The 24086-nt window shown below is 48.5% G+C and overlaps 1 protein-coding gene across 2 annotated transcripts in view; it reads left to right on the plus strand.

Moving 5' to 3' along the window:
* LOC138283027 (E3 ubiquitin-protein ligase TRIM39-like) overlaps positions 1-24086 on the plus strand; it is a 135717-nt gene that overhangs the window by 97157 nt on the left and 14474 nt on the right. Inside the window, exon 6 of one of the 2 annotated variants that reach the window (XM_069221146.1) lies at positions 6423-11262. The exons of the other annotated variant lie outside the window; for it this stretch is intronic. Coding sequence (XP_069077247.1) covers positions 6423-6937 — 515 coding nt within the window. The 3' untranslated portion in view covers positions 6938-11262. Of the gene's footprint in view, positions 1-6422; positions 11263-24086 lie in introns of those variants that run through there. 2 annotated transcript variants of the gene reach the window in all.

Consider the following 24086-nt stretch of genomic DNA (forward strand, 5'->3'; position numbering starts at 1 on the left):
AAGCTGTGAAGTGCAGTGTATTGTACTCTGTGCTCCCTCCAGGTAGGTGAGGTGTAATGCAGTGTATTGTACAGTGTGCTCCTTCCAGGTAGGTGCTCTGTAGTGCAGTGTATTTTACTATACAGTGTGCTCCTAACCACATAGGTGCTGTTAGGCCAGTGTATTGTACACTACAGTCTGCTCCTTCCAGGTAGGTGGGGTGTAGTGCAGTGTGTTGTACAGTACGTGTGCTCCCTCCAGGTAGGTGAGGTGTAGTGCAGTGTATTGTACAGTACAGTGTGGTTCTTCCAGGTAGGTACGGTGTTCTGCAGTGTATTGTACAGTGTGCTCTTTCCAGTTAGGTGCAGTGTAGTGCAGTGTATAGTGTGCACCTTCCAGGTAGGTGCGGTGCAGTGCAGTGTATTGTACAGTACAGTGTGCTCCTTCCAGGTAGGTGAGGTGTAGTGCAGTGTATTGTATAGTCTGCTCCTTCCAGCTAGAAGCTGTGTAGTGCAGTGTACTGTACTGTGTGTATTGTACTGTGTGGTCCTTCCAGGTGGGTGCTATATAGTGCTGTGTAATGCACTGTACACTGTGCTCCTTCCAGGTAGGTGCTGTATAGTGCTGTTTAATGCACAGTAGTGTGCTCCTTCCAGGTAGGTGCGGTATAGTGCTGTGTAATGCACAGTACTGTGTGCTCCAACCAGGTAGGTGCTGTGTAGTGCAGTGTATTGTACAGTACAGTGTGCTCCTAACAGGTAGGTGCTGTGTAGTGCAGTGTAATGTATAGTCTCCTCCTTCGAGGTAGAAGTTGTGTAGTGCAGTGTATTTTACTGTGTGCTCCAACCAGGTAGGTGCTGTGTAGTGCAGTGTATTGTACAGTGTGATCCTTCCAGGTAGGTGCTGTATAGTGCAGTGTATTGTACAGTACAGTGTGATCCTTTCAGGTAGGTGCTGTATAGTGCAGTGCATTCTACAGTATTGTTCTTCCATGTTGGTGCTGTGCAGTGTAGTGTCTCGTACAGTACAGTGTGCTCCTTCCATGTGCTGTATAGTGCAGGGTAATGCACAGTACATTGTGCACCTTCCACGTAGGTGCTGTGTAGTGCAGTGTATTGTGTAGTCTGCTACTTCCAGGCAGAAGCAGTGCAGTGCATTGTACTGTGTGCTCCCTCCAGATGGGTGAGGTCTAGTGCAGTGTATGGTATAGAACAGTGTGCTTCTTCCTGGTAGGTGCTGTGTAGTGCAGTGTATTGTGCAGTACAACGTGCTCCATCCAGGTATGTCTGGTGTAGTTTAGTGTATTGTACAATACCGTGTACTGCTTCCAGGTAGTTGCTGCGCAGTGCAGTGTATTCTACAGTATGCTCCTTCCAGGTAGGTGCTGTGTAGTGCAGTGCATTGTACAAGATAGTATGCTCCTTCCAGATAGGTGCTGTTAGGCAGTGTATTGTACAATACAGTGTGCTCCTTCCAGGTAGGTGCTGTGTAGTGCAGTGTATCGTCAGTATGGTCTTTACAGGTAGGTGCAGTATAGTGCAGTTTATTGTACTCTGTGTTCCTTCCAGGTAGGGGCTGTGTAGTGCTGTGTGTAATACAGTACTGTGGGGTCCTTCCCGGTAGGTGCAGTTTATTCTACAGTGGGGTCCTTGCAGGTCAGTGCTGTGTAGTGCAGCGTATTGTACAGTACAGTGTTCTCCTGCAAGGTGGGTGCTGTGTAGTGTATTGTATAGTACAGTGTGCTCATTCCAGGTAGGTGGTGTAGTGCAGTGTGTTGTACAGTGCAGTGTTCTCCTTCTAGAGAGGTGTTGCGTAGTGCAGTGTATTCTACAGTACAGCGTGCTCCTTCCAGGTAGGTGCTGTGAAGTGTAGTATATTGTACAATACAGTGTGTTCCTTCCAGATAGGTGTGGTGTAGTGCAGTGTATTGTACAGTACATTCTGCTCCTTCGAGGTAGGTGCTGTGTAGTGCAGTGCATTGTACAGTGTGCTCCTTCCATGTAGGTGTGGTATATTTTACAGTGTGGTACTTGCAGGTAGGTGTTGTGTAGTGCAGTGTATTGACAGGACAGTGTTCTCCTTCCAGGTAGGAGCTGTGTAGTGCAGTGTATTGCTCAATGTGCTCTTTACAGGTAGGTGCAGTATAGTGCAGTTTATTGTACTATTTGTTCCTTCAAGGTAGGCGTTGTATTGTGCATTTTATTGTACAGTACAGTGTGCACTTTCTAGGTAGGTGCTGTGTAGTGCAGTGTATTGTAAAGTACAGTACAGTGTGCTCATATCTAGGTAGGTGAGGTTAGGCCAGTTTGTTGTGCAGTACAGTGTGCTCCTTCCAGGTAGGTGCTGTGTAGTGCAGTGTATTGTACAGTGTGCTCCTAACCAGGTAGGTGCTGTTAGCCCAGTGAATTGTGCAGAAAATACAGTGTTCTCCTTCCAGGTAGGTGTGGTGTAGTGCATTGTATTGTACAGTGCAGTGTGCTCCTTCCGGATAGGTGCTGTGTAGTGCAGTGTACTGTACAGTACAGTCTGCTCCTTCGAGGTAGGTGCTGTGTAGTGCAGTGCATTGTACAGTACAGTGTGCTCCTTCTATAGTGCATTGTATTGTACAATGTACTCCTTCCAGGTAGGTATTGTGTAGTACAGTGTGCTCCTAACCAGGTAGGTGCTGTTAGCAAAGTGTATTGTGCAGTACAGTGTTCTCCTTCCAGGTAGGTGTGGTGTAGTGCATTGTATTGTACAGTGCAGTGTGCTCCTTCCAGATTGGTGTTGTGTAGCGCAGTGTATTGTACAGTACAATGTGCTGCTTCCGGGTAGGTGCAGTATAGTTCAGTTTATTATACCACGTGTTCCTTCCAGGTAGGTGCTTTGTAGTTCAGTTTATTGTACAGTACAGTGTTTTCCTTCTAGGTAGGTGTTGTTAGTGCAATGTATTGTACAGTAAAATGTGCTCCTTCTAGTTAGGTGCTGTGTAGTGCAGTGTATTGTACTCTACAGTGTGCTCATTCCAGTATAGTAAAGTGTTCTCCTTCCAGGTAGGTGGGGTGTAATGCAGTGTGTTGTACAGTGCAGTGTGCTCCTTCCAGGTAGCTGCGGTGTAGTGTATTATACAGTGTGCTCCTTTCAGGTAGGTGCGGTGCATTCCAGTGTATTTTACAGTGCAGCGTGTTCCTTCCAGGTAGGTGGTGTGTAGTGCAGTGTATTTTACAGTACAGTCTGCTCCTTCCAGGTAGGTGCTGTGTAGTGCAGTGTATTGTGCTGGGTGCTCCTTGCAGGTAGGTGCTGTGTAGTGCAGTGTATTGTATATTCTGTTCCTTCCAGGTAGGTGCTGTGTAGTGCAGTGTATTTTACAGTACAGTCTGCTCCTTCCAGGTAGGTGCTGTGTAGTGCAGTGTATTGTGCTGTGTGCTCCTTCCAGGTAGGTGCTGTGTAGTGCAGTGTATTGTACAGTAGTGTGTGGTCCTTCCAGGTAGGTGCTGTATAGTTTAGTGTATTGTACAGTACAGTGTGCTCCTTCCAGGTAGGTGCGGTGTAGTGCAGTGTATTGTACAGTGTGCTCCTAACCAGGTAGGTGCTGTTAGCCCAGTGAATTGTGCAGAAAATACAGTGTTCTCCTTCCAGGTAGGTGTGGTGTAGTGCATTGTATTGTACAGTGCAGTGTGCTCCTTCCGGATAGGTGCTGTGTAGTGCAGTGTACTGTACAGTACAGTCTGCTCCTTCGAGGTAGGTGCTGTGTAGTGCAGTGCATTGTACAGTACAGTGTGCTCCTTCTATAGTGCATTGTATTGTACAATGTACTCCTTCCAGGTAGGTATTGTGTAGTACAGTGTGCTCCTAACCAGGTAGGTGCTGTTAGCAAAGTGTATTGTGCAGTACAGTGTTCTCCTTCCAGGTAGGTGTGGTGTAGTGCATTGTATTGTACAGTGCAGTGTGCTCCTTCCAGATTGGTGTTGTGTAGCGCAGTGTATTGTACAGTACAATGTGCTGCTTCCGGGTAGGTGCAGTATAGTTCAGTTTATTATACCACGTGTTCCTTCCAGGTAGGTGCTTTGTAGTTCAGTTTATTGTACAGTACAGTGTTTTCCTTCTAGGTAGGTGTTGTTAGTGCAATGTATTGTACAGTAAAATGTGCTCCTTCTAGTTAGGTGCTGTGTAGTGCAGTGTATTGTACTCTACAGTGTGCTCATTCCAGTATAGTAAAGTGTTCTCCTTCCAGGTAGGTGGGGTGTAATGCAGTGTGTTGTACAGTGCAGTGTGCTCCTTCCAGGTAGCTGCGGTGTAGTGTATTATACAGTGTGCTCCTTTCAGGTAGGTGCGGTGCATTCCAGTGTATTGTACAGTGCAGCGTGTTCCTTCCAGGTAGGTGGTGTGTAGTGCAGTGTATTTTACAGTACAGTCTGCTCCTTCCAGGTAGGTGCTGTGTAGTGCAGTGTATTGTGCTGGGTGCTCCTTGCAGGTAGGTGCTGTGTAGTGCAGTGTATTGTATATTCTGTTCCTTCCAGGTAGGTGCTGTGTAGTGCAGTGTATTTTACAGTACAGTCTGCTCCTTCCAGGTAGGTGCTGTGTAGTGCAGTGTATTGTGCTGTGTGCTCCTCCCAGGTAGGTGCTGTGTAGTGCAGTGTATTGTACAGTAGTGTGTGGTCCTTCCAGGTAGGTGCTGTATAGTTCAGTGTATTGTACAGTACAGTGTGCTCCTTCCAGGTAGGTGCGGTGTAGTGCAGTGTATTGTACAGTGTGCTCCTTCTAGGTAGGTGCGGTGTAAGGTGCTGTGTAGTGCAGTGTATTGTATAGTGTGCTCCTTCCAGGTAGGTGCTGTTAGTGCAGTGTATTGTACAGTGCAGTGTCTTCTTCCAGGTAGGTGCCGTGTAGTGCAGTGTATTGTACTCTCCAGTGTGCTCATTCCGGTATAGTAAACTGTTCTCCTTCCAGGTAGGTGGGGTGTAGTGCAGTGTATTGTACAGTACAGAGTGCTCCTTCCAGGTAGCTGCGGTTTTGTGTAGTGTATTATACAGTGTGTTCTTTCCAGGTAGGTGCAGTGCAGTCCAGTGTATTGTACAGTGCAGCGTGTTCCTTCCAGGTAGGTGGTGTGTAGTGCATTGAATTGTGCTGTGTGCTTCTTGCAGGTAAGTGCTGTGTAGTGCAGTGTATTGTATATTCTGCTCCTTCCAGGTAGGTGCTGTGTAGTGCAGTGTATTTTACAGTACAGTCTGCTCCTTCCAGGTAGGTGCTGTGTAGTGCAGTGTATTGTGCTGTGTGCTCCTTCCAGGTAGGTGCGGTGTAAGGTGCGGTGTAGTGCAGTGTATTGCACAGTACAGTGTGCTCCTTCCAGGTAGGTGCTGTTAGTGCAGTGTATTGTACAGTACTGTGGTCCTTCCAGGTAGGTGCTGTATACTTCAGTGTATTGTACAGTACAGTGTGCTCCTTCCAGGTAGGTGCTGTGTAGTGTAGTGTACTGTACAGTACAGTGTGCTCCTTCCCGGTAGGTGCTGTGTAGTGCAGTGTATTGTACAGTGTGCTCCTTTCAGGTAGGTGCTGTGTAGTGCAGTGTTTTTTCCTTCCAGGTAGGTGCAGGGGTAGTGCAGTGTATTGTACAGTACAGTGTGCTCCTTCCAGGTAGGTGTGGTGTAGTGCAGTGTATTGTACAGTGTGCTACTTTCAGGTTAGTGCTGTGTAGTGCAGTGTATTGTAGTGTTTTTTCCTTCCATGTAGGTGTGGTGTAGTGCAGTGTGTTTTACAATGGGCTCCTTCCATAGTGGAGTGTGTTGTACAGTACAGTGTGCTCCTTCCAGGTAGGTGCTGTGTAGTGTACTGTACAGTACAGTGTGCTCCTTCCCGGTAGGTGCTGTGTAGTGCAGTGTATTTTACAGTGCAGTGTCTTCCTTCCAGGTAGGTGCTGTGTAGTGCAGTGTATGGTGCAGTACAGTGTGCTGCTTCTATGTAGGTTGTGTTAGTGCAGTGTATTGTACAGTGTGCTCCTTTCAGGTAGGTGCTGTGTAGTGCAGTGTTTTTCCTTCCAGGTAGGTGCAGGGGTAGTGCAGTGTATTGTACAGTACAGTGTGCTCCTTCCAGGTAGGTGTGGTGTAGTGCAGTGTATTGTACAGTGTGCTACTTTCAGGTTAGTGCTGTGTAGTGCAGTGTATTGTAGTGTTTTTTCCTTCCAGGTAGGTGTGGTGTAGTGCAGTGTGTTTTACAATGGGCTCCTTCCATAGTGGAGTGTGTTGTACAGTACAGTGTGTTCCCTCCAGGTAGGCGCTGTGTAGTGCAGAGTATTGTGCAGTAAGCGCTCCTTCCAGGTAGGTGCTGTGTAGTGCAGTGTATTGTAGAGTGCAGTGTGCTCCTTCTAGAGAGGTGCTGTATAGTTTTGCCTCGTGTCAATAACCTGAATATGAAATATAAATAACATGTATTTAGCTTTAAATCTCTAACTCTGAGTCTCTTCCCTGCAGTGATGGTGACTCTGGATCCAGACACAGCACATCCTCGGCTCCGCCTGTCTGAGGGGGGGAGACGTGTGAGAGGGACACACACAGCACAGCCCCTGCCGGACACCCCCAAGAGATTCACCTCCTGGCCCTGTGTGCTGGGGGGCGAGGGGTTCACCTCAGGCAGACATTACTGGGAGCTGCAGCTGCTGCAGGAGGGGCTGGGATGGGCTGTGGGGGTCGCAGCAGAGTCTGTGGAGAGGAAGGGGGGGGTCTCATGGTCACCTGAGGGGGGGGTCTGGGCTGTGCAGAGGGGGTGGGATGGTGAGTACTGGGCTCTCACCTCTCCTCTGACCCCCCTGTCCCCTCGTGAGGGGCCCCTGAAGCTGGGGGTGTATCTGGACTACGAGGGGGGGCGGCTGTCCCTGTACAATGCGGACTCCATGGAGCTTCTCTACACTTTCCCCCGGACCCGCTTCACCCGCAGGCTCTTCCCCATCTTCCATCTCTGGGGGGGAGAAGAGCTGAGGCTGGAGTAGGAGGTGGGGGGGGCGGGGGAGGGAGGGGCCGTGGTAGCTCCTGTGGGGGGAGGGGATGTGACCTTCCATCTCAGATTTAACCCCTTCTGCTCCTGATTCTTCATTTAATTAACATTTAGCACTGACTCTGAGCACACCTGACTCCAGATACAGGCACTACCGATTCCTGTCACAGGCACTGGTGGCTCCATTTTAAATAATTCTGACTACAACTACAGGCACCACCTACTCCAGTCACAGGCACTACCAATTCTAGTCACAGGCAATCCTGTCTCAGTAATGATGGCTCCAGGCACTCAAGGCACAGGCACTGCTGGCTCATTTACAGATAACCCTAACTTCAAATTCAGGTACTGTTCACTAAAGATGGGCACTACTGATGGGAAACACTGTCACTGCATATTCTAAAAACAGGCACTGCTCACTCACATACAGATAACTATGCACAGGTATAACAGACTCATGTCCCAGGCACTCCAGACTCAAACCACATGCACTGCTAACAGAGAGCGCATCTGAATCCAAGCACAGATACACCTGACTCCAGGCACAGGCACTGCTAGCTCTAAGCACAGGCACTGCTGATTCAAAACTCAGCTACTGTTGATTCAAACTGGCCACCGTTAATTCCAGTTACTGGCACTGCTTGTTCAATACACAGGCAATGCTGACTCCTTGTCAGCTAATGTAAGCTTCAAGAACAGGCACTGCTGACCACGCACATGGACTACTGTTGTAAAACACTGTTGCTGTGTACTCCACAAACAGCCACTGCTCTCACATAACTCCAACTGCAATCACAGGCACTCCTGGTTGCAAGTACACATATTGCTCAGTACTTTCACAGGCACTATCTGTTCAGTGACTAGGCACTACTAACTCCAAGCACATGCTCTACTGATATAAAACACTGTCACAGCTTACTCTGCAAACAGATACTGTTCACTTAATTACAGGTAACCCAGACTCCAAGCACAGGCACTGCTGACTCCAACCACGATAATTCCACTGGCACAGGCACTGCTCATTACAGTTCTGCTAATGCTGACTCCAACCATGCACTGCTGATGCAAGAAACAAATACCTCTGATTCAAAACACAGGAACTAATGTCGCCAGTAACAGGCACTGTTCATTCAAAATTGGTACTGCTCATACAGGCACTTTCCCTCGGCCCCTTCACTCACAGGATCTTCTCCATCTTCCGTCTCTTGGGGGGATGAGAGGAGCTGAGGCTGGTGTAGGAGCTGCAGGGGGGAGGGGCTGTAGCTCCTGTGAGGGGAGGGGCTGTGACATTCCATCTCAGATTTAACCCCTTCTGTTCCTGATTCTTCATTTAACTAACATTCAGCACTGACTCCGTGAGCACACCTGACTCCAAATGCAGGCACTACCGATTCCTGTCACAGACACTGGTCGCTCCATTTCAAATAATACTGACTCCAAATACAGGCACCACCTACTCCAGTCACAGACACTACCGATTCTAGTCACAGGCACTGCTGGCCCAAGTCACAGGCACTCGTCAGTCTACTTACAGTAACTTCTGTCTCAGTAATGATGGTCCAGGCACTCGAGGCACAGGCACTGCTGGCTCATTTACAGATAACCATAACTTCAAATTCAGGTACTGTTCACTAAAGATGGGCACTACTGATGTGAAACACTGTCAGTGCATATTCCAAAAACAGGCACTGCTCACTCAAATACAGATAACTATACACAGGTATAACAGACTCATGTCACAGGCACTCCAGACTCCAGCCACATGCACTGCTAACTCAGAGCGCTTCTGAATCCAAGCACAGATACACCTGACGCCATGCACAGGCACTGCTGATTCAAAACTCAACTACTGTTTATTCAAACTGGGCACCTTTGATTCCAGTTACTGCCACTGCTTATTCAAAATACTGCTTGTCCAATACACAGGCACTGCTGACCCAAACACAATAAATCCTGACACTACAGATAATGTTGACTCCAACCCGATAGGCATGATCATTATTGAGGCAAAACACAATACATGTTTACATCATGAACAGGCACTGCTCAGTCAGTTACAGCTAACCTTGGCTCCAGGCATAGGTACTCCAGACTCCTATCATAGGCACTCTTGACTCTAAAGACAGACACTGCTAACTCCAATCATGTTTTAGTCAAAGTAAAACCACTGCTGACGTGTGGCAGGCACTGCTGACTCCGAGCATTGGTACTGCTGATTCAGACACAGAAACTGCTGCCTCAAGTAATGGGCACTGCTCATTCAAAAGAGGCAAAGCTGACTCAAAGCACACACACTGCTACCTCATTTCTAAATAATCCTTACTCCAAGCACAGGCATTGCTTGCTCCAGGTAGAGGCACTGCTGTCTTAATTAAATATAACCCAGACTCCAAGCATAGGCCGCGCTGACTCTTTGCACTGGCACTGCTGATTCAGTTAAGGAGTTCCTGGACTCCAAGCCTAGGCAATGTTGAATTAAAACATAGGCACTGGAGACTTCACTAATACTGACTTCAAACACAGGTTTTTCTGCCTTAATTATTGATAACCTAGCACTTGAAGTCAGCAGTGCCTGTGATTTGTGTCAGAGATAACGCCCACGGCTGACTCCAAATCACAGGAACTATAGACTCCAGGCATAGACACTTCAGACACAGGCACTGCTGATTTAAAAAAGACAACAGGTATTGATGGCTTCAATCACGGAAACACCTCATTCAAAACACAGGCACTGCTGACACCTGACTTCAAGCACAGGGGCTTCTGGTTTAAGACACAGGCACTGCTCACTCCAAGCACAGTCACTTGTCACCCATTACAGATAATGCTGTCTGCAAATACAGGCACTGTTAAACACAAGCACTACTGATGTGAATTAGTGTCACTGCTTACTCCATGAATAGACACTGTTCACTTAATTCCAGGTATCCCAGACTCCAGGCACAGGCACTGCTGACTCATTACAGATAGTGCTGACTCCAATCCCAGAGGTCCCGACTACAGGCACAGGATCTGCTGACTACAGTACTCATAATGCTGACTCCAAGCACAGGCACTGCTGATGCAAAAAACAAATACTGCCAATTTAAAACAGGAAGACAAGACTGAAGCTACTGACTTCAGTCACAGGCACTGCTGATTCAATATAGGCACCTCTGATACAGGCACTACTCACCTCATCCAAAAGCACAGCTGAATCAAATTACAAGTACTATTGGCTCCAAACACAGGCACTGGTGACTCAGTTATGGATATTTTTTATAATGTTTACACCAAGCACAGAATTTCCTGTCTCCAGTGCATCTAAGACTTTCTCCCAAGCACATGCACTGCTGCCTCAGTTATAGATGATCCTGATTCCAAATACAGGCACTGCTAACCCGCAACAAAGACACTACTGACTCCGCTCAGTGGCACTTAACTTCAAGCCCAGCCACTTTTCTTTCAAAAGACATGCACTGCTCACTCCATGCACAGTCACTCATGGCTCATTACAGATAATGCTGACTACTACAAATACAGGCATTTCTAAATATGGGCACTACTGAGATGAAATGCTGTCAGTGCTTAATCCACAAGCAGGCACTACTCATTCACATACACATAACCTTTCTCCAAATGCAGGTACTGGTAACTCCAGTCATAGGCACTTCTGTCTCCTAGCATGAGCATTACAGGCATTCCTGACATCAATCACAGGCACTTCCGGTTCAAAACACATGTACTGCTGACTCCAGTATAGCTTACTTTGACTCCAAACAGGCACTGCTGGCATTAAACAGTCAATGTGGACTTCAATAACAGGCACTACTCACTAAATTATAAATCCATATACAGACATTCATGACTCCGGTGCAGTTAATGCTCACTCCTGGTCCATGCACTGCTAACTGAATTACATGTAATTCTAATTCACAGGCACTGCTGACTGCCAGCCGAGGCAATTCTAATTCAAACCGCAGGCACTGTTGACAGCTGTGCTGCTAATGCTAGCTCCAAGCAAAGGCACTGCTGATGCAAAAGACAAATATTGCTGATTCAAAACGCAGGAACTATTGTCTCCAGTAACAGGTACACTTGATTTTAGGCACTTGTCTTCAAGCAAGGCACTGCTGACTCAACCCACAGGAATTGCTGACTCAAGCACATTCACTGTTCTCTCAATTGTATATAATTCTTACTCCAAGCACAGGCACTGCTGACTGCTCCCCTGATTGTGCGTGAGAATGTTTAGAGGTGCACACTGTGGAAAAAGCCAAGGTGGGGCCTTTTGTTAATTTTAGAGGCGTCAATAAAAGACATGAAACTAAAAGGTATAAAGGTGTCTATGAGCATTATTTGGCAGAGCGGCGTCTTCGTTCCAGAGAGGGCTAAGAGATCACGCAGGAGGCCAAGGGCTGGCACATCGAGTGACCCTCGGGATGGGCTTCTCAGCCTCCCAAGGACACAGAACTGTTGAACAAAGGAATAAAGACAACATCTGGCTTCATACAGAACAGTAATTCCTTTAAGGTCAGCAGATGTGGTGGGCAAGGCCTCCCAGGAAACATTCAAGCTATCTCTGGTGCTAGGGTTAGCCGAGACAGAGGAGAGGAAGGAGACTTTGGAGGAGAATTAGGAAGAAGTATTGAGACACCGTTATCATGCTTCAATATGTCCTATCATGTTTCTTACTACTAAATATTGGAGCCACTATCTTGTTTAGTTTATAATAATGTACGTATTATGGGCACGCCGATAGGTTTTTGACTATAATAAAATCATAAAAGCATATTTGTAGCGTGGGTTCTTGTGCACGTCTGTTCATGGTGATTAGAAATTAGGAGTCCACGGTCTATGAGTTTCACAGGTCTGATGGTTGCCCAGTACACACCTTCCACACGTAAAAGTGCCATGGGTTGTGTGTGTTTCCAGCAGCAGCGTTCTCTGTCTCGTGTTGTTATGTTGACTTAGTGTGTTGCCAGAGGGTCTAGGAAGACATTAGCCCAGGCGGTCTTCTGAATAAAATCCAGAAAACATATCACTGTAACTCAGTTTTTCACCTCTTGTCACCACCAGCCTTGAGCTGCTGGTAATCAGTGATGGTATCACCGTCAGATACCAGTAATGATGTCACTTATCGTAACAATGGGTAGTTTAAAAATCCAGTAACCCCATTGACCGTTATTACCACCATTCCACTTCATTCCCTGGAACTTATAATTGATGTCCAGTTTCTCTCCACCTTGACGCTGAGTTGAAGACGCCCCAATCCTCCTCAGCATCCCCAGTTTTCCAGCAGGCGCTTAACACAAAGATACCTGATCTCTGCTGCCATCTCTCTGAGTCCTCACCACAGACTGACCAGACAAAAGCCTGAACAATGTGTCTGAGCGTAATCAAGAAATAAAGTGAATTCCAGCTTTGGGCCTCTCACCGGGTCTGATTAGAGGTGGGCAGTAGGCAAAACAACTCACCTCTCTGAAGAAGCCGGAAGAGTGTCGGGATAAATATGAATCCCATTATATCAATGTGCCACAGAGTTGATGGTGAAATTATTGTTGTCAGACAAGTGGGTGGGAATCATTACCGACCCCTTGGTCCCTGCACACGGCACAGGAGGACTGACACAACTCCACTAGTTATTACTACACCCTCCGAGGGAACTCTTAGCCCTGCATCTGCTGAGGAGTACTGTGTGTATGTGCACATCAGACTTCTATGTTCGGTAAACCGGGCACCATTGAGTATGATAAGGGCTCTCCAGGTCATCGCTAAGTCAGCACATTTGAAAGAAAACCTATTATTGGCCATAGTTGTGTCAAACTATAACATTAGCAGGACTCCTATCAGAGACGCAATAGTAAAAGCACTGAGTGGGCACAGAGGCCAACTGGAAATACTCCTGATTGGACCCCAGTGTCCATGATTCCTAGTGTGGCATTACCTAGCCCTAAATGTGTGGGGATGCACCAAAGCTTTACAAAAACACCCACATAGTCCAAGACGGACCTGAACTACCACACAGGGAGTGAGCAGATGTCTGCGGCAGCTCTTCCTATGTGGATCACTAGATCTACATATCAGTTACAGCATTTCCATTTACCCTCAATGTGTGATCCTGGGTAAATCAAAGGTAGCAGTGCCTAGAAATAGCCAGGACCCCAATTTAAGTGGTTTACAAATAAAAGGAATTCTGTTCTGTGGTATGTTATGTGTTAAGTTATGTGTATTTGTTCTCTCCTCTTCAGTGGGTGTCCACATTCCTGTGAACAGAACAATTTATTTTAGAGTTTTCTTCAGGACTCACCGCTGCACATTGGCCTGTGGTTGTCGCAAGTGTGGCCATAACTGTCTCCAATACTCTAGTGTCCTGCAAAGACTGAACATCAATTGTCCCGCATCGGCATTTGGGAAATGACAGGAAGTGCACAGAGAAGGTAGCGCTGCACATTTTACGCTGCGTGATGACATTGCCCCCACTGCATAGGATGGGGCGGGGACTATAGCATATATTCAGGGGAAGAGGAGGGTGGACTTTAAAGTGTGGGGAAGGGAAGATGGACTGTAAAAGAGTTCATGCTTGGGGACTACAACACAAGTCATCTTAATTCAAAGTTTATTTTTTATTATTGGCAAAGCTTGTAGGTCTGGCTCACAAATGAAAAAAGCAATCTAGAGTTGTTGTCTGTAGGAAGCTGGCTAGCTAAGTAGTGTAGCACTGTAAGGGGACACTGCGCAGATAGTCCGTGGTGACCCTTAGTGGCTGACAAGGGTTCAAATAATAACTCTAAAAGCTCTCGTTTGAGGTACTGTGCGTGCAGAAGGTCACCTTTGGGGGCTCTGGAATGTCCAGGTGCAGTGGTGAGTTACAGAGTTGGGTGTTTCATTCACTTCAGTGGAGATTGGCCCAGTTTGAAAGAGGCTGCAAGCATGGACGGGGGAGGGGTCAGTCTGGGGGAACCCACAGGGGGGCTCGACCCTTGAGCTCTTGGGCACGTAGGAACACCGTAGGTCCACTTCTTCTCAGTGGGGGGCTGGGGTGCAGTAGTGTCTTTTGGTGTCGAGTTTGTGTGCTGGAGTCACTCACTGTTGGAGGGGGCCTGAAGAAAGAGGCTGCAGGCGGTGACTGGAAGTCCAGCTTGGCCAACCCCAAGGATGGGCTCAGCTCTTGTGGGTCTCAGGCCCTGTGGGCACTGTCACCTCCCTCAGACTCAGGCTGTGGGGCACGGGTGCAGAGGCACTTTAGGTGTCAGGTGGCAGCGGTCGGGGAACTCACTCTTTCTCTTCGGTTATGCAGAAGGGAGGCCGGCAGGTCAGCTGGGCCAGTCTTGATGTGGCTCTCACTGCCCTTGAAGGTCCTTGGCTTGCAGGTTGGTTTTCCTCGGTGTTGGTGTCAGGACTGAACACAACAAGCCTTGGCTGCTGCAGGGGGTCGGGTGTTGGTGTCTGCAGCTGCAGGGGAGTCGCTCCTCAACTCCAAGGGAGATTCTCTGGTGACTGCTGAAGCACTGACAGCCCTCCAGGTTTCTTGGAGTCTGCACAGTAGCAGGATGAGTCTCTTTCTTCCACGATTGTTGGGGGCTGCAGGCAGGGTTGGCATCAAGTCAGTCGTTGCTCCTCTGTTCTCGGGACAGCACTCTTCTTCGTCCAGTCCTTTCCTTTCTCTGTCGAACTCTGAAGTCCTGGTATCAGGGGCCCCCATAAATACTCAATTCAGGGGCATTAAGGGGAGTGAAGGGTAGTAGCCAATGGGCTCCTTACCCCTGGGCTCAATACATCCCCTAAATGACCACTTCTTTTGGGGTGTGGGCATCACCCTGTCCCAGAATTCCTAATTCCACTACACACAAGATGGTGGGATTCTTAATTTCATGTTCTTTTCAGGCTGGTCACCCAGGGGTGTGTCCAGCCTGGCAGAGCAACACGCCTCCTGCATAGCAAATTTCCCCCCTGTCCTGGTGACAAATGGGCCTCAGAGGTTGCCTCTCCCAGGTCTGGGGGGAGGTGGAGGTCGCATACCAAAGGCGGCACAGACAGAAGTCCCTGGCCTTGGTTTGCAGATTTACTAGCCACCCTGCTGGCTGAGGTGATAACACCTCCTGCCAGAGCAGGCATTCTTTCTGACCTCGGAGAGCAGAGGCTCTCACCCCCAGGGAGTCAGAAAGTATTCTGTGGTGGGAGGCTGGGTGAAATCAGTCAGCCAGCACACTAGAGGACTAGGAGGTTTGAGGGGGCACATCTAAGACACCCTCTGGCAGTACATGCTTTAAGATGGCGGCCCATTCACTTGCAATGTCTAAGAATAGAACTAGACATCACGGGGCATACCTGCTCAGGCAGTTATGTCCTCACATGTATTATAATGCACCCTGCCTTAGGACTCTCAAGGCCTGCTATAGGGGTGTTTTCCATCTAATGCATGCAGTGACCTTGGTGTGGCACACAGTGAGTGTGCCATGTTGTGTACCCTGTCACACAGTCTGCGATGGCAGGCCGAGTACAATTTGTATGTGGGTCCTTCAGGTGGTATAAGATATGCTGCAGCCCTTAGGGACCCTCTTTAGTACCCATGCCCTATGTGCCCAGGGTACCATCTACTAGGGACATACATGGGTTCTAAAGTCCTTTGCAAGTACTGAAACAATCAGACATACTTTGTTTTAAGGAAAGAGCACTTCTAAAAGGGGCACTACGTGGGGGAAGGTGGCATCCAGTTTCCTACATAAATAACCAGGTGTTCTTTGCCGCCTAGTACCCTTGGTGAAGAGAGATTGAATATAGCTGTGTGGTTGGGTTCAGAGTCCGTGAGGCGCCAGAAGGTGCGCATTAGTACATAAATGACCAGGTGTTCTGTGCCGCCCGCGCCCTTGGTGAAGAGAGATTGCATATAGCTCTGTGGTTGGGTTCAGAGTCTGTGATGCGCCAGAAGGTGCGCATTAGTACATAAATGACCAGGTGCTCTGTGCCGCCCGTGCCCTTGGTGAAGAGAGATTGAATATAGCTGCGTGGTTGGGCTCAGAGTCTGTGGTGCGCCAGAAGGTGCGCATTAGTACATAAATGACCAGGTGTTCTGTGCCGCCCGTGACCGTGATGAAGAGAGATTGCATATAGCTGTATGGTTGGGTTCAGAGTCTGTGATGCGCCAGAAGGTGCGCATTGGGACCAATATCGGCCTGTGAGAATGATCCTGTAGAAGGTCCCATATTGGCTATCAAAGCATCAAAAGGGATCAACCCCTCGTTCTCGAATAGGGCCCCCACGGGATTATTCCTGCTTGTGCTACTGCGCTGCCATTACAGAGGTGCACCTGGTGCTCGCGCCAGCTACGAGGGAGGTTGGGTGTATAGGAAACGGTTGTTTCGCAGCAATTGGATTGTATCGATGAGATGTGATGCAAAGTAACAAAGTGAAGATGTACTTCTCTGTTCACGTTAGTAGCAACAAACCTATGAAATGAAAACAAAGCCTTCTCCCGCATGTCTGTGCTCCTGATATTCCGCAGGGGAGAGGGTAAATGAGGGAGCACCCAGGAAGTTTTGGCACTCGAAGTGGAGGGCAGGAGATTAAGGAGGGGGCTACCGAAGAGTCAGATACCTGCGTCAATGGGGCAGTGGGAGTGGTCCTTCTGTGTGGATAGTGGAGTCTGAGGCCACCTCACTGTGGGCATCAGACGTTCAGAGGGATGGCCATGTGTAGGTGCACAGACAGGCATCACTGGGGACCACTCTTCTGAGGTCACACCACTCACGGCACAGATACGAAGGATGGGCTTCTAGGCACTTAGCAGTGTGTGCCACGGTGTTGGGGGAGCATCAGGAGTGAGTAGAGTAGCCAGAGTGAGACCATGGGGATGGGGGTGACTACTGATGCTAAAAGGACAGGATCTTCTCTTCCTCTATTAGACATTCGTAACTTATTAACTTGGGGTGTTACCATCACTAAATGTTAAGCCAGCATCTTCTCATGAGAACCAAGACACACAGAGGTTACCCGACTCTTTTAATGCAAATCTCTCCAGGTAGGAGCTCAATCAATCAATCATTCAATCAGGTATTTGTAAAGCGCAGCTTATCACCCGTGGGGTCTCAAGGCGCTAGGCTTAGACCTGGCATTTTCCAGGTGTAGGAGGCTAGCCTGGCTTGTAGTGGGTACCAGAGGTACTCACACCTTGTGCCAGGTCCAGTTATCCCTTATTAGTGTAGAAGAGGTGTTTCTAGCAGCTTAGGCTGATAGAAGATAGCTATGGCAAAGCAGCTTAGGCTGAACTAGGAGACATGTAAAGCTCCTACTATACCACTGGTGTCATATGCACAATATCATAAGAAAACACAATACACAGATATACTAAAAATAAAGGTACTTTATTTTTATGACAATATGCCAAAAGTATCTCAGTGAGTACCCTCAGTATGAGGATGAGAAATATACACAAGATATATGTACACTAACCAAAATTATGCAGGTTATAGCAAGAAAAGTAATGCAAGCAGTGTAAAGTTACAATAGATTGCAATAGAAGCACATAGGTATAGGGGCAACACAAACCATATACTCAAAAAGTGGAATGCGAACCACAAATGGACCCCAAACCTATTTGAGCTTGTAGAGGGTCGCTGGGACTGTAAGAAAACAGTGAGGGTTAGAAAAATAGCCCACCCCAAGACCCTGAAAGGTAGGTGTAAAGTGCACCTACTACCCCCAGAGAGCACAGAAGTCGTGGTAGGGGGATTCTGCAGGAAGAACAAACACCAGCAATGCCACAACAGTGGATTTCCGGACCTGAGTACCTGTAAGACAAGGGGACCAAGTCCAAGAGTGGCAACAGTGTCGAGAGTGGGCAGGAGCCCGGGAAATGCCAGCTGAGGGTGCAAGGAAGCTGCCATCTGTTGGAAGAAGCTTGGTGTTCTGCAAGAACAAAGAGGACTAGGAACTTCCCCTTTGGAAGATGGATGTACCACGTTGTGAAGAAGCTTGCAGAGGTGTTCCCACGCAGAAAGACCACAAACAAGCCTTGCTAGCTGCAAGGGTCGCGGTTAGGGTATTTGGATGCTGCTGTGGCCCAGGATGGACCAGGATGTCGCCACTTGGATGAGGTGACAGAGGGGGTGCCCAGCAAGTCAGGGAGCCCTAACAGAAGCAGGCAGCACCCGCAGAAGTACCTGAACAGGCACCTGGAAGAAGAGTGAACTGGAGTCCACGCAAATTCACAAAAGGGAGTCCCACGACGCCGGAGGACACCTCAGAAGGTTGTGCACTGCAGGCTAGAGTGTCGGGGACCCAGGCTTGGCTGTGCACGAAGGAAATGCTGGAAGAGTGCACAGGAGCCGGAGCAGCTGCAAATCACACGGTACCCAGCAATGCAGTCTAGCGTGGGGAGGCAAGGACTTACCTCCACCAAACTTAGACTGAAGAGTCACTGGACTGTGGGAGTCACTTGGACAGAGTTGCTGAGTTCCAGGGACCACGCTCGTCGTGCTGCGAGAGGACCAGTGATGCAGTCTTTTGTTGCCTGCGGTTGCAGAGGGAAGATTACGTCGACCCACTGGAGATTTCTACAGAGCTCTTGGTGCAAGAAGGAGGCAGGCTACCCCCAGAGCATGTACCACCTGGAAACAGTCGAGAAAGCCGGCAGGATGAAGCGATACAAGGTTGCTAGTAGTCGTCTGGCTACTTTGTTGCGGTTTTGCAAGCAACCTGAGCAGTCAGAGGTCGATCCTTTGGCAGAAGGTGAAGAGGGAGATGCAGAGGAACTCTGGTGAGCTCTTGCATTCGGTATCTGGTGAGATCCCCAAAGCAGAGACCCTAAATATCCAGAAAAGGAGGTTTGGCTACCTAGGAAGGAGGATTGGCTACCAAGAGAGGTAAGAGCCTATCAGAAGGAGCCTCTGACATCACCTGCTGGCACTGGCCACTCAGAGCAGTCCAGTGTGCCACAAACACCTCTGTTTCCAAGATGGCAGAGGTCTGGGACACACTGGAGGAGCTCTGGGCACCTCCCCAGGGAGGTGCAGGTCAGGGGAGTGGTCAATCCCCTTTCCTTTGTCCAGTTTCGGGCCAGAGCAGGGCTGGGGGATCCCTGAACCGGTGTAGACTGGCTTATGCAGAGATGGGCACCATCTGTGCCCATCAAAGCATTTTCAGAGGCTGGGGGAGGCTACCCCTCCCCAGCCCATCACACCTATTTCCAAAGGGAGAGGGTGTAACACCCTCTCTGAGGAAATCCTTTGTTCTGCCTTCCTGGGCCAGGGCTGCCTGGACCCCAGGGGGGCAGAAACCTGTCTGAGGGGTTGGCAGCAGCTGCAGTGCAAACCCTGAAAAGGCAGTTTGGCAGTACCCAGGTTCTGTGCTAGAGACCCAGGGTATCATGGAATTGTCCCCCCAATGCCAGAATGGCATTGGGGTGACAATTCCATGATCTTAGATATGTTACATGGCCATGTTCGGAGTTACCATTGTGAGGCTGTACATAGCTAGTGACCTATGTACAGTGCACGCATGTAATGGTGTCCCTGCTCTCACAAAATCCGGGGAATTTGCCCTGAACGATGTGGGGGCACCTTGGCTTGTGCCAGGGTGCCCACACACTAAGTACCTTTGCACCCAACCTTCACCAGGTGAAGGTTAGACATTTAGGTGACTTATAAGTTACTTAAGTGCAGTGGTAAATGGCTGTGAAATAACGTGGACGTTATTTCACTCAGGCTGCAGTGGCAGGCCTGTGTAAGAATTGTCAGAGCTCCCTATGGGTGGCAAAAGAAATGCTGCAGCCCATAGGGATCTCCTGGAACCCCAATACCCTGGGTACCTCAGTACCATATACTAGGGAATTTTATGTGTGTACCAGTGTGCAAATGTGGATTTTTAAATTTAGTCACTAGCCTGTTAGTGACAAATTTGAAAAGCAGCGAGAGCATAACCACTGAGGTTCTGGTTAGCAGAGCCTCAGTGAGACAGTTAGGCATCATACAGGGAACACATACATATAGGCCACAACTTATGAGCACTGGGGTCCTGGCTAGCAGGGTCCCAGTGACACATAACAAACATACTGATAACATAGGGACTTCACTATGAGCACTGGGCCCTGGCTAGCAGGATCCCAGTGAGACAGTGAAAACACCCTGACATATATTCACAAACAGGCCAAAAGTGGGGGTAACAAGGCTAGAAAGAGGCTACTTTCTCACACCAGGTCACGGAAAGCAACTCCTGAAGTCAGCCATAACGGAGGGAAGCAGTAAAGTACGACTCATCCTGGCCTGGAAGAAGAGGGTTTGAGTAATCAAGTGGGGTATGTCACGCTCAATCTTGGAATCGAACTGTTAGTTATCCTGTGAGATATGCCGCCCTCCACCTTTGGGTAGGAGGGTTTGGGTTTTCTCTTTAATATGTCTAATTCCACTATGTAAGGAGAAGGTTTGAGTTATCAGGGAGGTATGTCTCACTCTAATCCTGGAATAGGAGGGTTTGAGTTATCAGTGAGGTATGTCTCACCCGATCCAGGAACAAGAGGGGTTTGAGCTGTCAGTGAAGTATGTCTCACCCCAGCCAGGATTAGGAGCGTTTGGATTATCAGTGAGGGATTCTCACTCCAGCTATTAAGAGGATGGTGTGAGTTATCAGTGAGGTATGTCTCACCCCAGCCAGGTAGAGGAGGGTTTTGAGTTGTCAGTGAGGTATGTCTCACCCAAGCCAGGAATAGGAGGGCTTTGAATTATTAGTGAAGTAGGTGTCACCCCAGGGGGGAATAGGAGAGTTTTTAGTTATCAGTTAGGTATGTCTCACCCCAGCCAGGATTAGGAGGGTTTTGAGTTATCAGTGAGCTATGTCTCACCTCAGCCAGAACAAGGGGGGTTGTGAGTTATTAGTGAGGTACGTCTCACCTGAGCCAGGAATATGAGGGTTTGAATTATCAGTGAGGTATGTCTCACCCCAGCCAGGAAGAGGAGGGTTTTGAGTTGTCAGTGAGGTATGTCTCACCCTAATCCTGGAACAGGAGGGCTTTGAGTTATTGGTGAGGTAGGTGTCGCCCCAGCGAGGGATAGGAAGGTTTTTAGTTACCAGTGAGGTATGTCTCATCCTAGCCAGTATTAGGAGGGTTTTGAGTTGTCAGTGAAGTATGTCTCACCCCAGCCAGGAATAGGAGGGTTTTGTGTTATCAGTGAGGTATGTCTCACCCTAATCCTGGAACAGGAGAGTTTTATTTATGAAGCTACCGTGAGGTTGTAGTGTTTGAGGTAACAATTAAAGTATGACTTTCCATAACCAGGAATAGGAGGGTTTGAGTTCTCAGTGAGGTATGTCTCACCTCATCATGGCAGAGGGGGATAGACCCTGCTCTTATAAATGTAGTTAGAAGTCTGCACCCCAATATCCAGATGAAAGTTCAGTACACCCAACAGGGGGATTGCACCACGTTTATCTCTGTGGACAAAGGTGTAAAGCAGGGTTGTATCTTAGCTCCCTTTTTATTTTTATTATATATTAATTCATTGGAGTCTTTTTTTATATCTCTTAATTGTAATGTCTCTATGATTGCCTCTCGATCTGTCCCAGTTTTATATGCAGACGATGCTGTGCTGATTGCTCGCACGGCGAATGGGTTACAGCTCCTCCTAGAAGGGGTTAATAGTTTTATGGGAAGCCGTAAACTCAAAGTAAATGGCATGAAGTCCTTTGTCTTGACCTTTGGCCCTAGAAATACTCTAACCAGAAGATTTTTTATAGGAGGCACAGAGATTCCGAAGACGCAAAATTGTAACTATCTGGGTTTTATGTTTAGCGACAATTTACAAAGGGAAAGATTCATCCTTCAGAGAAGACTGGGGATGGAAGCCTCTGGTGAGGCCATCTTCAGTGTTGCCAGGAAATTCAGACATAAACCGTTGGCTGAACTCATCACCTTATATAGGGTAAAGTTCTCAGTGTCGGCACTCATGGTGCAGGAATACAGGGCTATACTACACTTGAGTTACTTCAGCGAACTCTTGGGAAATCCAAGGAATTTAACAAGTTTTATTACCCACAGTGAGTTGGGGGTGGACTACCTGGAAGACAAGGAAGGGTTAGTACCACTCCGGATGTGGATCAAGATTTGGACCTCCAAGAACTTACACTTTCCTTGTAATATTGTTTAAGATTGTCTTGCAGAGTCTACTGTGCAAGCTCTCCCCTGGATTAAGTATATTCAAGAGTCACTGTATGCTCGGGTCTGAATAGCTATTTTGTAATCCTGATGAGATCCCTTGTAACAGCAAACATCAGGGAAGGTAGAAATATCTGTTTTTTTAAAGAGGAGGCGGGATATAGGCGTAAGCTTGATTTTGTATCCGTTCAGTCATACGTGCCTATATCTGCTGCTATGGGCAAGGAGCCGTACCTAACGTGGTTTAAAGATTCAGCGGTCAGATTGTATCCCCTTGTGACGGCCACAGACGGAAGGTCACTGGAAGGTCACTTCAGTCTTCCAAGCACTTTATTCTTTCTCGCACTCGATGCTCTGATCCTAGGCTGCGGCTCTTACCCTAGTGCTCAGGGGTAGGCACTTTCCCCAGCACCTTGAGTCCCCAGGACTCTGCTGTGCAGTTTTGAATTTTAATATAGAATCATTGAAAGCGAGAAAAAAATATGCTTTGTAGGGGTGTTTTTTTAACTGAGAATCATTCAGGTTTGTATGTTTTGTAAAAGGCTATTTTATGTTGTTTTATGAAGATATTTTGTTTTAAACTCTGCATGGTTTATGCTTTGATTAGTATTTTTATAACTTTCTATTTGTTATCATGATGAACTTTTAGCCGTAATTATGATGAATTTGTGTAGTATGTTTTTTAAAGGTTTTTCTTTTGTAGCTTTAATGGTTTCTACCAAATAAAGATGATGATGATATCTCCATAGCGCCTCTCACATGTATTTAATTTGTTTTGTAGCACCTCTTACCAGCGTAGAGTGTTGGAGCACTTACATCACACACACATACAGAGACAATGAATCATACGTGTGTAAATCAGTGCATAGACCATGTTATGTAAGACGAAGGGGACTACAAGGAGTAGGGTTCACTTCATCCACACTGGTAGCATTTTTTAAGAGCGCTTGGTCTGCGCAATTACAAACTAAGAGGTGGGCCGTCTGCTGTGCTGCGTTGTCCATCCCAGAAGACGGTCATGCTTCTGTGCTGCATAGTCAGTCCCGGAAGGGGGTCATGCTCCTGTGCTGCGTTGTCACTCCCGGAAAAGAGTTGTGCTCCTGTGCTGCGTTGTCACTCCCGGAAGAGGGTCATGCTCCTGTGCTGCGTTGTCAGTCCCGGAAGAGGGTTGTGCTCCTGTGCTGCATTGTCAGTCCCGGAAGAGGGACTCCTTTAGGACAGCAGACAATTCAGTTTTTGGCAGCAAAGCACGTCACCAAAATCCATTAGAAACAGCATCAGGGGGGAATGCAGAACACGGGCTTCACACAGAAATCTAAAAAGCTCCAGAGGACAAGTCAACGGCAAAAAATTCAGAAAGGGACTTCTCGCAAACTTCCTCAGTCCATCCCTAATCAAAAATACTCCAAGGAGTTCAATTGGTCATTTCAATGACTCCACATTTTGCAAAAGGGGCAAGGCCCAATTAGAATTTTAGCACAGATCAAAATTGAAACATCTGAGTGTCTTCCCAGGGGGGCGTGGCCAAGGACCCGGAGATGGCGCACGCCTGATTGTTTCGCTCCGGAGGGGCCGGCGAGTGAACCCTTCGAACCGCGCCTTCTCTGGACCGATCGGGGTCCAGGCAGCGAGGCCGTGTTAGCGGAGGGGGCCGAGCGTGGGTGGGCCCCCACGGCGATCCGGGAGAGTGCCGGGGAGCGGAAACGGCCTATCGGCGGAGCCCGGGGCCGAGGGCCCGAGCGCAAGGCAGAAGCCGCGGCCTTGCCTGGGGCCGCGGCCTGAGGAGGCGAGAAGGCGGACGGCCCCGGGCGGCGGGCGACCCCCGGTGAGCCCTCCCTTGGTGGCGGAGGAGCCGGGGAGGGCCCGGGGGCCTGGGAGAAGCTGCGCCCAGTCGTGGTGCGTCGGGACTGCGCCCCTGGAGGCGAGTAGCCCCCGGAGGGTACGAGGTCGCGAACGCGATCGGGGTTGCGACCTCGCGCAGAGACGTGGGCCGAGGTGATCTGGGAGCCCGGGCATA

This window comes from Pleurodeles waltl, chromosome 2_2, assembly GCF_031143425.1.
Source record: "Pleurodeles waltl isolate 20211129_DDA chromosome 2_2, aPleWal1.hap1.20221129, whole genome shotgun sequence".
NCBI classification, from domain to species: domain Eukaryota; kingdom Metazoa; phylum Chordata; class Amphibia; order Caudata; family Salamandridae; genus Pleurodeles; species Pleurodeles waltl.